Raw genomic sequence first — 15103 nt, forward strand, 5'->3', positions numbered from 1 at the left:
GCTGTGGGCATCCCTGTTCTACAGCCAGAGTTGACCTCACCTGTTGTAGCTGTGGCGGTAACCGGACTCCCTTCTCTGTTGCCAACCAATGCAGAGACCCCAATGAGATAGAAAGACCCAGGCCTCAGGCCCTCAATAGTGTAGGAGTTTCTATTAGCTGGAAGGACTTGAGAGAACTCTTGACCTGGGGGAGAAGACAACATCAAGCTGGAGGAAGCGTATTCCATAAAGCAGGGTTGAAAACAGGGTGGACTATTACGGCAATAAATCCCTCAGCTGAGAGCTACCAGACAGCAGCTCTGGGAATCTTTTTCTGCCACAATTGCCAAGTAAGAGTCCAGACAGAAATTTCCAAAAGAAACAGCATATCTTAGCACAAACAAGGTATCCTTCAACAGAACAGCTTCCAGGCATACCACAAAACCAGTCTACATCCTTCTGAGACAAATATTTCATAACAGCAACACTGAGTGTGAGTGTTTTGAAAAAGGAGAGACCAATTGAGAGAGATTTTGCTGCCCAAAGGAATACAAATTCCAACTGGAGTGGGTTTTTTTTTTTATAAGCTGAACCCAAGCTAAGAATTCCTGGCTATTGTATTTCACCTTTGAAATACAAAACTGTTTCCCTGCTTGGTTATAAAAAACAAACTCAGAGATCTCTAGATTGCTGATTAAACTAGACTCCTGTTGGTTGATTGTTTATTTATTTATTTTCCACTTTTCACCCTAAGGTCCCAGGGCAGGTTACAACATAAAAACGCGATTATTAAAAATGGTTCAAAACAGCTTCATTAAACTACCCTGTCTGAAATGGCATTGCATTTTAGAATTAACCTAATGGCATTGCATTTTAGAATTAACCTATGTGGAGAATTTCCCCAAGTTAATCAGGCTAATTGAGTCTGTCATTTTTGTAACTGGGGAGCAGTCCCAAACTAGTTCTCCTTCCTGCCCTATCCCACCCCTGATATATTTCATCTCTCTAGTTTTGACACTACACTTTAGTCCTTAAATACAGCAGACCCCCAAGTTCCAATTAAGCCTAATTCTGAAGCCAGAATATATTATTTTTGTCACACACAGAACAACTCACCATCTCTCTGCCGCCACGTCACCTTATATCCGGTAACCCCGGCAACTGGATTCCACGTCACCCGCAATTGGCTGGGTCCAAGGGCAGCCACTTGTAGGTTGGTGATGCTGCCCACAGATGGGCGTTCTGCAAGTCCAAAGACAGAATTGAGAGGTTGGCTAGGAAAAACTGGTCACACACAAACACTTACATGCCACTTTGGAGCAGGGGTGGAGAACTTCAGGCCCAGAGGGTGTCTATATTGCCCCCAGACCATGCTCCTCCTCAAGTCACCCCTCCCCTCCTCAGGCCATGTTCCTCACCAGCCCTACTCCACACCTTCCTGAAGTGCTATTGCCTGGTTGCAATGTGTCCTTGACATGTGATGATGCCCTTGGTTTGTCTGAATGGGATATGGAAGTGAGTGCATCTATGAAGAAACCCCTGACATTTGCATGGCTGTGATGCAGCCTATGGTACCAAAGAGTCACATCTATTGCTCCACCCACATTTCCCTCTGGCCCCATCCACCACTGATATGTGGCCCTCAGAAAGCTACCCATAAAGGTATGTGGCCCTCTGGCTGGAAAATGTTCTCCCCTCTTGCCTTGGGAGTTTTTGAAGTGCTTCCTGTCTCAGGGAGGAATTATTATCACCACACTGCAGATGGGGAGTGACCTGTTAAATCTTCTCACAAGAAGACCTGCTGGATCAGGCCAATGACCCATCTACTCCAGCATCCTTTTCTTACAGTGGCCAACCAGGAAACTCTCAAGAAGGACCCAAGCACAAGAGCACCCTCTCCTCCTGTGGTTTCCAGCAACTGATATTTAGAAGCATTACTGCCTCTGGCTGTGGAAGCAGTGCATGGCTCTCAAGCCTAGGAGCTGGAGACCCACCTGAGTTCCACCTAACTGGCACAGGCTCTCCCTCCCATTGCACCAAGGTCTCAGGTTGGCGCTGGTGGCAATGGTGCTAGCATATGTGGCCCTGCTCCTACTTCCATGCACATGGAGGCTAATTTCTGAAAAGGGCCTAGGACTATCTGGGATTAGTTGGTTGACACTTACGGATTCGGATGTTGAGAGGAACAGCGCTACCCTCACGGTTGCCAATAACTGCTGACACGCGCACCACATACACAACGTCCTCTTTCAGATCAGTCAGGTCCTCGGTGGTCTGGGAGCCTGGGATACGCCGTGTCTTCTCCGTGCCATCTGCAGCAGAGACCAAAGCAACCACGTGCTACACATTCACAAATTTCACTTGCAAATGAGGCACTCACATTGGTTTTCTAAGGCAGGAAAGTTCCTAGCCCTCTTGGTTGTGAAGTAAAACTGAGAGACATTTAAGACAGTATCGGGAGTTGGCGGAGGAACAATTTCTGGACAGGGTATCCATCTGTCAACAAATGCTGTTGCATTGCACTGCACAACTCTGCCTCCTCTCCTATGGCTGCCATTTGGGACTAGTAGGGTGGAAGGCAGAGAGGCTGACAGTAAGTGGGGCCAGGACCATGACAGGCCATGACAGGCAGAGCTATCTAATTTGGGTTTCACTGCCCTTCTCCGCTCTTCTGACTCTGACAGTGGCAACACTCACATTAAGAAGGAGGAAGATGACAGACAGTCCTCCTGGACTGAATGCAAGTAAGAAGGCAGGCGTATCACATCAGCCTCAGCCAGAGCTCAGGGTGGTGGCTGAGCTCTGGCTGAGGCTGATGTGATACTGCCCCATTTTCCCTAATGGACCAAATTCTTCTGCTTCCCCCCGCATCCCTGCTCCTATTAGCTGAGATTGCAAACTGGGTCTTCAATAGCACCAGAACCATCATGAAGCAATCCCATCCCCACAATTCTGCTTCCCCTAGATACTCACCCTGGGTATTGCGTAGCACAACTTTATATGCTGTGGCCCCAGGGACTCCTGTCCAGGCCAGTCTGACTCTGTTCCCCAAAGTCTCAGTGACCCTCAAGTCAGAGATGCTGCCCACGGGTTGTGCCACCCCTGCAAGACAAATCACAGCTCAAACGCAAGGAAGCCAGTGAGGGGAGCCAAGGTGCCAGCATGACGAGGAGCGGGACCAGCCATAGCAGATAGAGTGGTTGCACCAGGTCCTCATTACAGGGAAAGCCATAATTTGTTTGCAGCAGAAGAGATGCGGAGGAGGACCCCCATATTGAACTTTGAACATCAGCAAAAACAAAAAAGCAGCATACAGCTTAATAACATACAGATCTGATCAACATGGAAGAGATGCACGTAGAAGGCCAACCAGGGGCCTAGAGCTCTGCTGCAGAAAAATAGGGATTTTTCAGAACGTTATGCAACCAACTTGGCTTATGAGCCGTGGCTGCTGGTGTGGAAGGTTCAAGTCCACAATTCTAGTACTTGATTGCAGTGGCGTAGCGTGGGTTGTCAGCACCCGGGGCAAGGCAAGTAATTTGCACCCCCTAACCCGTGGATTTGTGCCCCCTAACCTGTGGATTTGCGCCCCTAACCCCCAGATGTTGCGCCCAGTGCGGCCGGCCCCCCCTACACCCCCCACGCTACGCCACTGCTTGATTGGCTGGAGGAAACCATGGGGATCGGTTCCCAAGAGAAGGGGAAACAAAGGGAGCACATGTGAACACCCCAAACCTGCAGAGATCTTCCCTGCCCACCTGCAGGTCTCCTGCCCCTGCTTGAAATAAACATGTATTGGAGTCAAAGAAACAGGTTGGCGGCCCAGCGCAAAGAGGACTCCTGCCACTTGCATCATCCCTGGCTTTCCAAGCTACAGCCATTCAGCATTTGGAAGCCTAGAAGCGGAAGGCTTGGGCTCTTCCAAGGACCTTAAGCTCCCTGCTCTCTCTCTCACACCTGACACCCATGGCGAATGAAAGAAACACCCATAAAACACGCTCAGAAGCTTTCCTCCAGCATTCCTTAATGTGGTGCCCTCCTCTGGGTGTTGTTAGACTACAACTCCCATTCATCCCTGACCACTGGCCATGCTGGATGGGGCTGATGGGAGATGTAGTCCAAAACATATGGAGGGCATCAGGTTGAGGAAGGCATCTTTAATGTTTATATTCATTCACATCCCATTCGCTAAAGGTATGTTCAAAGCAAAAGCACTGCAACACATCTGGGGTAGAAATGTCTACATAATTTTTTGAAAAATTACATCACAGGGGAGAACTGTTGGTTTAAGATTGGTTTTCTGCAATGTTTGATTTCTAATCTTAATTGCAAAGTAACCTCCTGTGAGCAAACGTTTTTGGTGACAAAAATGAGGGTTTGGTTTCCCAAAGATTATATATCGGTATATTTTTAAAGGGATCTCACCCTCTTTTTAAAAAAGAGGTGGGGGCATATTTTCAATGCTTTGTGGTCTAGCCAGTCAGGGGTCATGCAGCCACCAAAATAACATTTTGGCAGCACAGGGCCATTCTGTTTTGTTTACATGACAACACCACACACACAGCAAATGAATTCATTTCCCCTGCTTTTGAAGCCCCGCCCCGCCCCGCCTCATATTATCATCTAAAGTGGGAGGTGCATTTTGGCTTAGTTCTACTTAATTTAAATTAACTTGCATATTCAGAATTCCACCATCTAACCACTCAGCTTCTGCAAGGACATTTTCCTTATTTTGATCATTTAAAAAAAAAATGGTTCTTCTTCTGTATAAAGGTATAAGCACTTCCCGGCACTTTAAACAAAACTCACCCAAAGACAAACATCTCATCAATATGTAGAGCAAGGTTCAGAAGAGGCAGATTTATCCTAATATCAGCCTACTGCTCAGAGAGATAAACTTGGCAGTTCTACTGCAAGGGCCCTTCCTTCTCTCCAGAAGTGAAAGCAAGGTGGCAAGGGCTAAACATGCTGCAAGTCATTAATCACTTACTCACCAGTCTGCAAGATGGTAACTGGGGTGGCCACTTCCTTGCCGTCATACAAGGTGAAGAGAGTGATCTGGTATTCAGTGCCTGGCTGCAACCCTGTCAGAGTGTAGCTGTTTTCATTGGTGGGCAGTGTCACAGTCCTGGGGGGCTCCAAACCTGGAGATCAGCACAAGATCACATTTAAGGATGCTAGGGAATTTATGAGCTCTGGTCTGACTGACCTGATCTGCACCTCCTGGACTAATGTCTGGATGGAAACTTTGTTCTCTACAAACACTTGCATTTCCATGACACAGGTTTTCTTTCCTTAATGTAGTCAAATGCATTTTTAAAACACACATATTGGGGGGGGGGGAGTTTTGAAATGTGTATTTTGATAAAAAATATACAGTGGTACCTCGGGTTAAGTACTTAATTCGTTCCGGAGGTCCGTACTTAATCTGAAACTGTTCTTAACCTGAAGCACCACTCTAGCTAATGGGGCCTCCCGCTGCTGCCACGCCGCCGGAGCACGATTTCTGTTCTCATCCTGAAGCAAAGTTCTTAACCCAAGGTACTATTTATGGGTTAGTGGAGTCTGTAACCTGAAGCGTATGTAACCTGAAGCGTATGTAACCCGAGGTACCACTGTGTACATAAAAGTGTGTAAATAAATATTTACATGTGAATTTTCATGTGGCTTTAACAAAATAAATAAATTAGAAATTAATGCAAAGATGGAACAGAAAAGATTTATAAGAGAGCACTTGTGGAAATGGCATGGAGCAGAAATAAATTTGTCAATTCTTAGTCACAGCAATCGTTTGCACATCCAGTCCACCAACTTCATCAGATCTTCCCGTTTTGTCCAGGCTTTGCAGCAACAACCCTATACTCTTTCTCTTATGCCTTGTTCTATAGAGAGGAGCCTCATGCCTATGGAGGACCCTCAGAGATCACATCTCAGGAAAATCTGGAAGTGGCTGGAAAAGAATCAACTTTCACACTCCTTTCCATAAGGAAGGAATCAGGCTAGGTTACCTGTTGCTTTTCTCCATTCCAGCCGATAACCTCGGGTATTAGGGATGATGTTCCAGGCCAACTGGATAGATGTTGGATCAATAGTGACAATTCTCAGAGTCTGGAGTATAATGGCTTCTAAACATAGCAAAGAGAAACTGGACTCAGGAGGATTGAGACTCTTAGAAAACGCTTGAGAACCACTCAGTACTCAGTACTCCACTTTCCACATATGCCTGTGACTATAGGAGAAGTTCATTTGTGGAGGTGGGTAGGGAGCCAATCTGAATCAAAACACCCACTATGACAAGCTCTGTCACTCTTTAAAAAGGAGGGGCCCAGCTGGGCTTTGCCTTTGAGATGCCCAATGGGATCTTGCCACACACACACACACACACACACACACACACAAACCAATCTTCACTGCAGTGTCTCACTCAATCTTCAGCAGAGTTGCAACACTGCACTGTATTTTGCATTCCTTTCCCCCTTTTGAATATAGTCATACCTTGGTTGTTGAACAGAATCTGTTTCGGAAGTCCATTTGACTTCCAAAAATGTTTGACGACCAAGGCGTGGCTTCTGATTGGCTGCAGGAGCTTCCTGCACTCAATCGGAAACCGCAGAAGCGCATTGGTCATTTGGCTTCCGAAAAACGTTTGCAAACCGGAACACTGACTTCTGGGTTTGCGGCGTTCGGGAGCCAAAACAGACGAGTCCCAAGGCATTCAAGAACCAAGGTACGACTGTATTGGTGTGAGGGGAGGGGGTGAGCTGGTAATCAAACCTGTACCACAGAACTGTGCCCTGAACAATTCTGGTACCTCTGTGTAAAGCTAGTTTAAACTTGAGTTATCACATTATAAATGGAATGCTGAATAGACCAATAATTATTAAACCACAGGCCTCACTTTGCCTGGCCAATACTAGCACGATTTACTGCTAATAACAACAATAAAACAAACAAACAAACCACAAATACTCCCTCGGGCACACAACACACACCAGTTCTCCTCCTGATGGAGGCTTTTGGCCCTTCCAGCTGCCCAAAGACTGGAGCAACAGTCACCAGGTAATCACTATCAGGCTGCAGTCCAGTCAACAAGAAGGAGTTTTTGCTGGGATCCACATCAGCTCTCTGCACATCCTGACCTGAGAAAGCACAGAACAAACAAACAAAAGTTGACAGCAGAGTATTTAATGCATGTGGAGATGTTCACTGCGTGCGGAGATGAACCTTAGAGTGGTCTGCATTCAAATGGCCTGCGGACTTCTCACACTTGGTTTAATTGGGAGGAGGGAGAAGACTATCTACTAAGTTAATCTTCACAGGGACATAGAAAACTCTAAGAAAACAGAAATGAGAGGATGGTCCCTAGCAGAGAGGATGCCATCAGCAGTCTCCCTGAAAGTGACCAATGTCCCACCTAAACAAATACAGCTGTCTTCATGGACACACATCAATACTGAGTATCGACAATAACAAGGAAAAAAGTTCCCCTGGAACAAACTGATTATTTTACAATATATATCATGTCTGGATCCTGTCCATTTCACAAAGGGTTAAGCGTGGTGGAAGATAAAAAAGAAGAAACTTAAAATATTTTACACAGAACTACAAAGGACTAACCTGCTTCCTAAACGAACTCAGAGGCTGTTAAAAATAAATGAAGGATCAACATCGGAAATGTTTTATTGAGACTACTGGGACTAATTAAGAAATGCAGTACAATATTAGATCATCACCTCCCGAACTTCAGAGCATGGGAAGATGTATAACATTTGGTTTTTTTATTGTATTAATTTGGAATGTTTTAATGTGGTTTTTATTGGATTGTTAAAATGGAAAACTTATATATATATATATAGACAGACTCCGGCCTCTCTGGTCCAAGTGCAACACTCTCCATCAACTATCTCACAAGGGCTCCCAGCAATGCATGGAATGGCTACAGTCAATAGGTGGAATGAGTTAACAAGAGAACTGGAACCCAACAGTGACACAACAGATCCTGCAAATTGGTTCTGGGTTATCCACTTTACTAAGTGTGACCACATATGCAGATGTGGTACCATATTTCATGATAAAGTTTCAGATAAAAACAGCATTTGAATGCTGCTTTAAATGGAAGATAATTATATAATGATGAAGTTATGAATTATGTAATTCATTATATAATATAGCCATGATGTAATTACAGTGGCGTAGCGTGGGTTGTCAGCACCCGGGGCAAGGCAAGTAATTTGCGCCCCCTAACCCGTGGATTTGCGCCCCCTAACCCGTGGATTTGCGCCCCCTAACCCATGGATTTGCCCTAACCCCAGATGTTGCGCCCGGTGCGGCCCGCCCCCCCTGCACCCCCCACGCTACGCCACTGTGTAATTAAGATATTAATTATATAATTAATTAGAAGGGGTGTAATGTAATACTTTTGATAGCTGACTTTCTTTTTTAAAAGCAGAGATTTTGACAGCTTGTTGGAACAGTTAACACTGCTAGTTATCATTTTCAAGTTCTACAGCTGTGGAGAATGAGACTCTTCATTTCAGGGTTGTGGGTGAAAGATCCCCACATTGCAGGGGGTTGAACTAAACGACCCTGGTGGCCCTTTCCAACTCTACAATTCTATGATTCCACGATCCAGAGTACCATATTTTTCGCTCTATAAGACGCACCAGACCACAAGACACACCTAGTTTTTGGAGGAGGAAAACAAGAAAAAAAATATTCTGACTCTCAGAAGCCAGAACAGCAAGAGGGATCGCTGCGCAGTGAAAGCAGCAATCCCTCATGCTGTTCTGGCTTCTGGGATAGCTACGCAGCCTGCATTCGCTCCATAAGACGCACACACATTTCCCCTTACTTTTTAGGAGGGAAAAAGTGAATCTTATAGAGCAAAAATACAGTAATTTCTGGTTCCTCATGGAATTTTCTTAACACACATGAAAGTTTACCCATTAAAAGAGTTGAGGAGACTGGCTTTCAATAAAGGCAAGATCAGCTGCTAATAAGCTAAAAAAAACCAGACTAAAACACATGTGAAACACAACTTTGTTAACGTTTATCCGATTGTTTGTTTTAATTTAAATTTTATGTAATTGTTGCATCCCATATGCTCTTTTGTAAACAAAGATATATATCAATGCAACCATGTTAAATAGTTTAAAGATGAACGGGAATAAAACTATGTTACAAAAACACACACACCACATGTCAGCATTTTATATGTCTGAATAGGCTTGACTAAACAAAAATGTTTTTAATAGGCACCAAAAACAGTACAGTGAAGGTGCATGCCTGATGTCAATAGACAGGGAATTCCAAAGTATAGGTGCTGCCACACTGTGCAAGGAAAGTCCCACATAGTCTTATTATGCAAGTACACTCTATCACATATCTAGAATAAATTTTATAGTCATGTATCCTACACTGAGTGAGTCTTCATGTACAGTTTAAGCTTGCAACTTAAACGGGGGTTACGTTCCGGGGATTGTGCCTTAAGCCAAAATTGCATATAGTCAAAACACACTAGGTGCAATGGTTGGTGAGAATGTTAAAGTCTTTCCCCACCCCCACCCCCCCGGATGTCTACCCACTTTAATTTTTTTATTAATTTTTTGCCATGCACATAAAGCTGAATGTGCACAAGTTGAATGAGCTTAAGTTGTGGGCTTAAGTTGTGTTTATGTTTAGTATCATATTGGTTTTTGATAAATGATAAACATACTTTTTACACGAACAGTGGTGCTTCTTTTTGTGTGTGTATAAGGAGTTGTTTGGACCAGTCACTTGCTTCTTTTTTAGCCAGCCATCTGATTAGGCCCTAGGCCAAGCCGCTTTGAAGTCTTGTTCTGAACAGCTATGATCAACACATTTGCTACCCATAACACTACCTCCCGCACTTTCCATATTCATCTGCAAAAACCTTCAAATATACCTATTGAATTAAATAATTGCATCCCTCTTTTCTGGCAGCTGAAACACCATCATCTCACAAATAGTGCTATTTGCAAAGTGAAAACACCCCTGTATTTTCATAAGGCATCATTACAGTTGATTAGGTCCCACTGGGCATGTAAAAAAGTGTATTTTCATAGCATTCTGGGACAGTCAATTCATCTGTGGAGTCACAGTGACAGATCTGACTGATCATGCTGTGCTCTAGCATCCTGATATTGGAGCACAGGAAGAAAATGGATCAGCTGAACAGACATACCTGAGAGAAGGCCCCAGGTAACACGGTATCCCGTTGCTCCACTCACGCCCCGCCAGGTCACCAGCATGCCCTGGGAGGAGATGTTCAGGGCAGACAGTTGTTGCACTCCTGACAAACCCACTGAGGATAGAGAAGGGGTAAAAAAAACCAACACTGAAAAATGTGAAGACATGCCATGTCCATTAAAGGTAAAGGACCCCTGACAGTTAAGTCCAATCGCAGACAACTCTGGGGTTGCGGCGCTCATCTCGCTTTACAGGCCAAGGGAGCTGGCGTTTGTTCGCAGACAGTTTTTCTGGGTCATGTGACCAGCATGACTAAGCCGCTTCTGGCGCAATGGAACACCAAAACCAGAGCAGTGCACGGAAACGCCGCTTACCTTCCTACCAGAGCAGTACCTATTTATCTACTTGCACTTTTTGACATGCTTTCAAACTGCTAGGTTGGCAGGAGCAGGGACCGAGCAACAGGAGCTTACCCCGTTGCAGGGATTCGAACCGCCAACCTTCTGATCGGCAAGCCCGAGAGGCTCAGTGGTTTAGACTACAGCGCTACCCTTGTCCCATTACCATGTCCATGAGATGTGCCATTTACCAGTAATCCTACAGTCTAGATGCTGGTGCACCACAACCTCACAGAATTAATTCTTAATTAACTGCAGCGCAAACTGAATGAAGGGAATGGTTCCCGGTATTTACAACTGTATTTTAAACATGGTGCATGAATACTGATGTTTTAAGCATGCACCAAATAATATCTAAAATGGGATGCCTCCTCTGAACTAAAACATCGGTTTAAAACCCTCAGCTAAAGATAAATAGACAGTCGATTGAAAAGTGCTACAGCACTGCCAGCCTACATCTCTCAAAATCTATAAACTCTTGCTAAACATGGGAGAGACTGCAATTCCTTAGGAACTCATTGGGGCTAGGTTTAGGGACAAGCAACTTTGGTGATTGTCTGGGGTAACTCAGGGTTGCCTGTCCATGCGCTGGCCACTAAATTGTTTAAATAAATAACGCAAACAAGTCATATAGCACAAATAAGTACAGGTTTACAGATCCCAACATACAGATTTATCATCTTAGGAAACAAGAATGAATCATGGCTATGGGTCATGCATCCAAAGTCGTGAAAGGGGCAACAGATGCAAAAAAAATTAAAGTGTTTCATAAATACAATAAGAATATTAACGTATTAAAAACACAGCGATTGTCAGAATCACTGGCCGAGGAAATTATTTCTACCTGCAGGGGAGAAATGTAAAAATCAAAGCACGAATACAATCTTCGTTTGCAAGTAGAGAAATACATGAGAGCCATCTCTCTCTTCCCAGTTCTCCAAGTCTGATGGTCTTAACTGAGATGGGACTTACACGTTCGGCCATTGATCACGGCAGGTGCCACTGTCTGACGGGGGTAGATCGGGTAGAGTGTGATCATATAGTCAGTGTTGGGGCGAAGGTTGCTGAGCAAGGCTGAAGTAGCACTGGGCCCAAGACTGATCTCCTCAGGCTGAGTTTCACCTTTGATTGGAAACAAACAAGGAGAACTTCAGGGACACAAATAACAGAAGTGCGAAGGCACATAGCATTACCAGAGATCCCACACATAAATGACATCATTGGTTATGTGAGCTGCTTCTTATTTCAAAACACTGCTGGCAAACAAGTCCTCACTGGTTCTTTTATTTTTGAAATGTTAAGCTAATGGCCTGCATATAGTCAAGAACATGACCAAGTCTAATGACTGAAAGGTGAGGAGATTCACAGCTCTAAGTCAAAGCACCCAAACTGACCTGAGGGGCACATACATATTGAAGCCACCGCAGGGTGCAAGCACTTCTCCTTCTTTCAGAATATTCCTCCATCTTCCATACATAATAGAATATGCATCCCAGTTTCATTATGTAACCCCAACTTTTGATTTGGTGGCCATGTCAGCTTCTATGTGATATTATGGAGGTTAAGGCTATACATGGTTATGTTTCACTTCCACATACCCATGTGAATCACAAGTAGGGAGAATGCTGCAGCTCTCGGGTCCTGAGGGCTGGACTAGATGGGTTCCTGGCCTGATCCAGCAAGGCTCCTCCTATGCGCATATAATCTTCCTTCCATTTCCTGGAGGAATCTATAGTCTATTTGAGAATCCAATCAATCCACATGTGGACAACCAAGGAGACACACTGGAGGGCTGTGCAGGTTCAGAGAGGGTCTTTGCCTATGGTAAATACTCCCTAGTCTTACAGGTTCATAGTGGAGGGTCAAACTGTCCCCTCCAAGTCTCACCTAGGAAGCACTTCCTGAGCAACAGATGGTATGCACGTGAGAGAGAAAATGTCTGTGTGCATGGCTGATGGCAGCAGGTAGAGGTGGTCCATCTAGCTGGGGTCCATCCCTGCACCACCATGAATTCTTGTATGTCCCCACTTGTTTATGTAGGCATCTCTCAAATTAGCAGCAGACACACACATCTCTGAGTTTCTGGATCACTGCAGCCAACTGCAGGAGTCTAAACCACTGGGGAGGGACCTGAGCACATTTCACAGGGGCTGAAAATGGGTGCTAGGGGTGACCAACAATGAAAGACAAAGGACTTGGGGGGGGGAAGACATGGGTAGACATGGTTTGGTTCCACTGTGGCTGACACTGCAGCCATTTGGCTCCTGCATGCAGAGCCAAACAGCAGCCCAAGCGGTGGCTGCTTCTGCTGAGCTCAGCAGCATGTTGGTGCCCACAGGGCCAGCATTCTCTGCATTGCCATGGCAACAGGTGTGGCCACCCAGTGGGTGAGGCTCTGGGAGATCTGCCAGGGCTCTGAGCACTGGGATGGCTGCAGGCTGGGGAGGGGCAGCTCCAGGTGCAGCTTCCAACAGGCACAAAACACAGGAAACGGTAGAGGGAATCTTCCAAACAGCCTCCACTCCCCCAAGCCTGGACTCTCTCTCGCAGACAACCTAAACTGTGGCAACAACGTGCATGTATTGCGACACTCAGGCACACGAGGAGATGCTCAGGCAGCACGTTCACAGCTGAACAGAGGGACTCCATGCACTGGCACAAGCTGTTCCTCCACCCCACGCTGTCTCAAGGCTTTGTTTTCAAACTGTGCTATTACACAGAGCGTAAGCCTCGTCAACAAGAGCTCCTGCCACAAGAGCTGTGCTTCTGCAAACTCCAGCGTGGCTGAGTTTCTCTCTTCTGATCAACAGCCTGGCTTCCACCAAAGAGCACTACTTGCCCTCCTGCTGCAGCTGGAGCCTTGAAAGGCAAGGAAAACATGACAACAGCACCCACCCAACAGCCACAATGGCTATGTTCTATCTCCACTGTCAGAGGCAAGATGTCTTTGAATTCTAGTTTCTGGGAATCACAGGCGGGCAGAGTGCTATTGCACTCTTTCTGCAGCCAACTGGTTGGCCATTGTGAGAACAGGATGCTGCACTAGATGGGCCATGGGCCTGATCCAGCAGGCTCTTCTTACATTCTTATCCCAGATATAAAACCAGGAGGCATTCTAAAGATTTTCCAGAGTTGCTTCTCAGTATCCTCTTAGGACCAAATTAGCTTATAACCTATGACCGCTGCCCAGAGCCCATGTTGCCTCCTTGTACTTCTTGGCAACAATTCAGGCACAACATCAGCATTTACTCTGCTTAGTTGGCAGCTGCTTAAGGGGTGGGTGGGAAACGCTGTGTCCAATGATGGTTTACAATGCAGGTGAAAGCAGCAGCCTTTCAGCTCTTGAAAGAGTTCAGAGTCAGTCTTACAGTTGTTCTGCAGTGCTTCCACCTAACAACAGGACTGACTGGTATTTCTGATCCGTAGGTGCCAACCCTGCCATGATCTTCACTCACCTCTGCCCAGATACGTGAGCCTGTAGCCCTGTAGGGTACCCAGACCAGGGGCCCATGACAACCTAAGGAAGGTGGGTCCTGCATCCAACACTTGGAAATTTGCCACTCCAGACACAGCCTCTGTAAGAGAAAGAAGATATGTCTGTGTGCCCTTCATGTGGGACTGAGGCACACAGTGGGTGCCAGATGAAACGAAGGCAGTTGCCTCAGTTACCAGCAGGTGTCGAGAGGAGAAAAACAATAGGAGTTTGCTAAGTTAAGAGTAAGAGTGAGCAACTGAGTAACACCAAAAGCCAACATACAGCTGTTGTCATAAGCTAACTTAGGTGAGTTCTGCTCCCTGCATTTAAGATCGTCTCAATCTGTGCTGCTATATCCACCACAACCTAGAGTTAAGAGCTATGTGTGATGCACAAATGAGGATATAACATATTCTGCCAATAGCCTCCCCATTGCTACCATCAGTTACAAAATTCAAGATGACAGCAGTAATATATAATATACAGTGGGACCTTAGTTTAAGAACAGCTTAGTTTATGAACAACTTGGATTAAGAATGCTGCCAACCCGGAGATAGGTGTTTTGGTTTGTGAACTTTGCCTTGGAAGTAGAACATGTTTCACTTCCTGTTGAGTGTGTTCCACTTGTAAATTGAGTCCCCCGTTGCTATGGGAAAGCACGCCTTGGTTTAAGAACGCTTTGGTTTAAGAACAGACTTCTGGAAGGGATTAAGTTCGTAAAACAAGGTACCACTGCACGCACGCATGCGCACACACACACATGACAACATTCAGTAATAGACCCTGAACACAGTTAAGTCAATAGAAACAAATGATAGAATCATAGAACTGTAGAGTTGGGAGGGACCGCAAGGGTCATCTAGTCCAACCCCCTGCACTACAGGAATCTGTACTTTATAACCTGTCCTTCCTTCCCAAAGCGAATCCTAACAGCAATAAAACTACTGTACAAAAAACCATTTAAGACATCACTGGTAATGACACAGTTGGTATCTGCAGTGTAAATATAACACAACAATGGCAACTTGATTTTAATAGCAGC

The 15103-nt window shown here is 45.4% G+C and overlaps 1 protein-coding gene across 8 annotated transcripts in view; it reads right to left on the reverse strand.

Annotated features, from left to right (window-relative positions):
- COL7A1 (collagen type VII alpha 1 chain) overlaps positions 1–15103 on the reverse strand; it is a 107619-nt gene that overhangs the window by 77708 nt on the left and 14808 nt on the right. For all 8 annotated transcript variants that reach the window (XM_083602818.1, XM_083602820.1, XM_083602819.1 and 5 more), the window contains 10 exons: positions 14042–14161; positions 11559–11708; positions 10184–10303; positions 6972–7118; positions 5988–6104; positions 4974–5123; positions 2953–3081; positions 2145–2291; positions 1096–1221; positions 41–184 (listed from right to left, as the gene is read on the reverse strand). In XM_083602818.1, the coding sequence (XP_083458944.1) occupies positions 41–184; positions 1096–1221; positions 2145–2291; positions 2953–3081; positions 4974–5123; positions 5988–6104; positions 6972–7118; positions 10184–10303; positions 11559–11708; positions 14042–14161 (1350 nt within the window). The remainder of the gene's footprint in view (positions 1–40; positions 185–1095; positions 1222–2144; positions 2292–2952; positions 3082–4973; positions 5124–5987; positions 6105–6971; positions 7119–10183; positions 10304–11558; positions 11709–14041; positions 14162–15103) is intronic.

This window comes from Podarcis filfolensis (genome assembly GCF_964270895.1).
Source record: "Podarcis filfolensis genome assembly, chromosome: 2".
In the NCBI taxonomy this organism is placed as follows: domain Eukaryota; kingdom Metazoa; phylum Chordata; class Lepidosauria; order Squamata; family Lacertidae; genus Podarcis; species Podarcis filfolensis.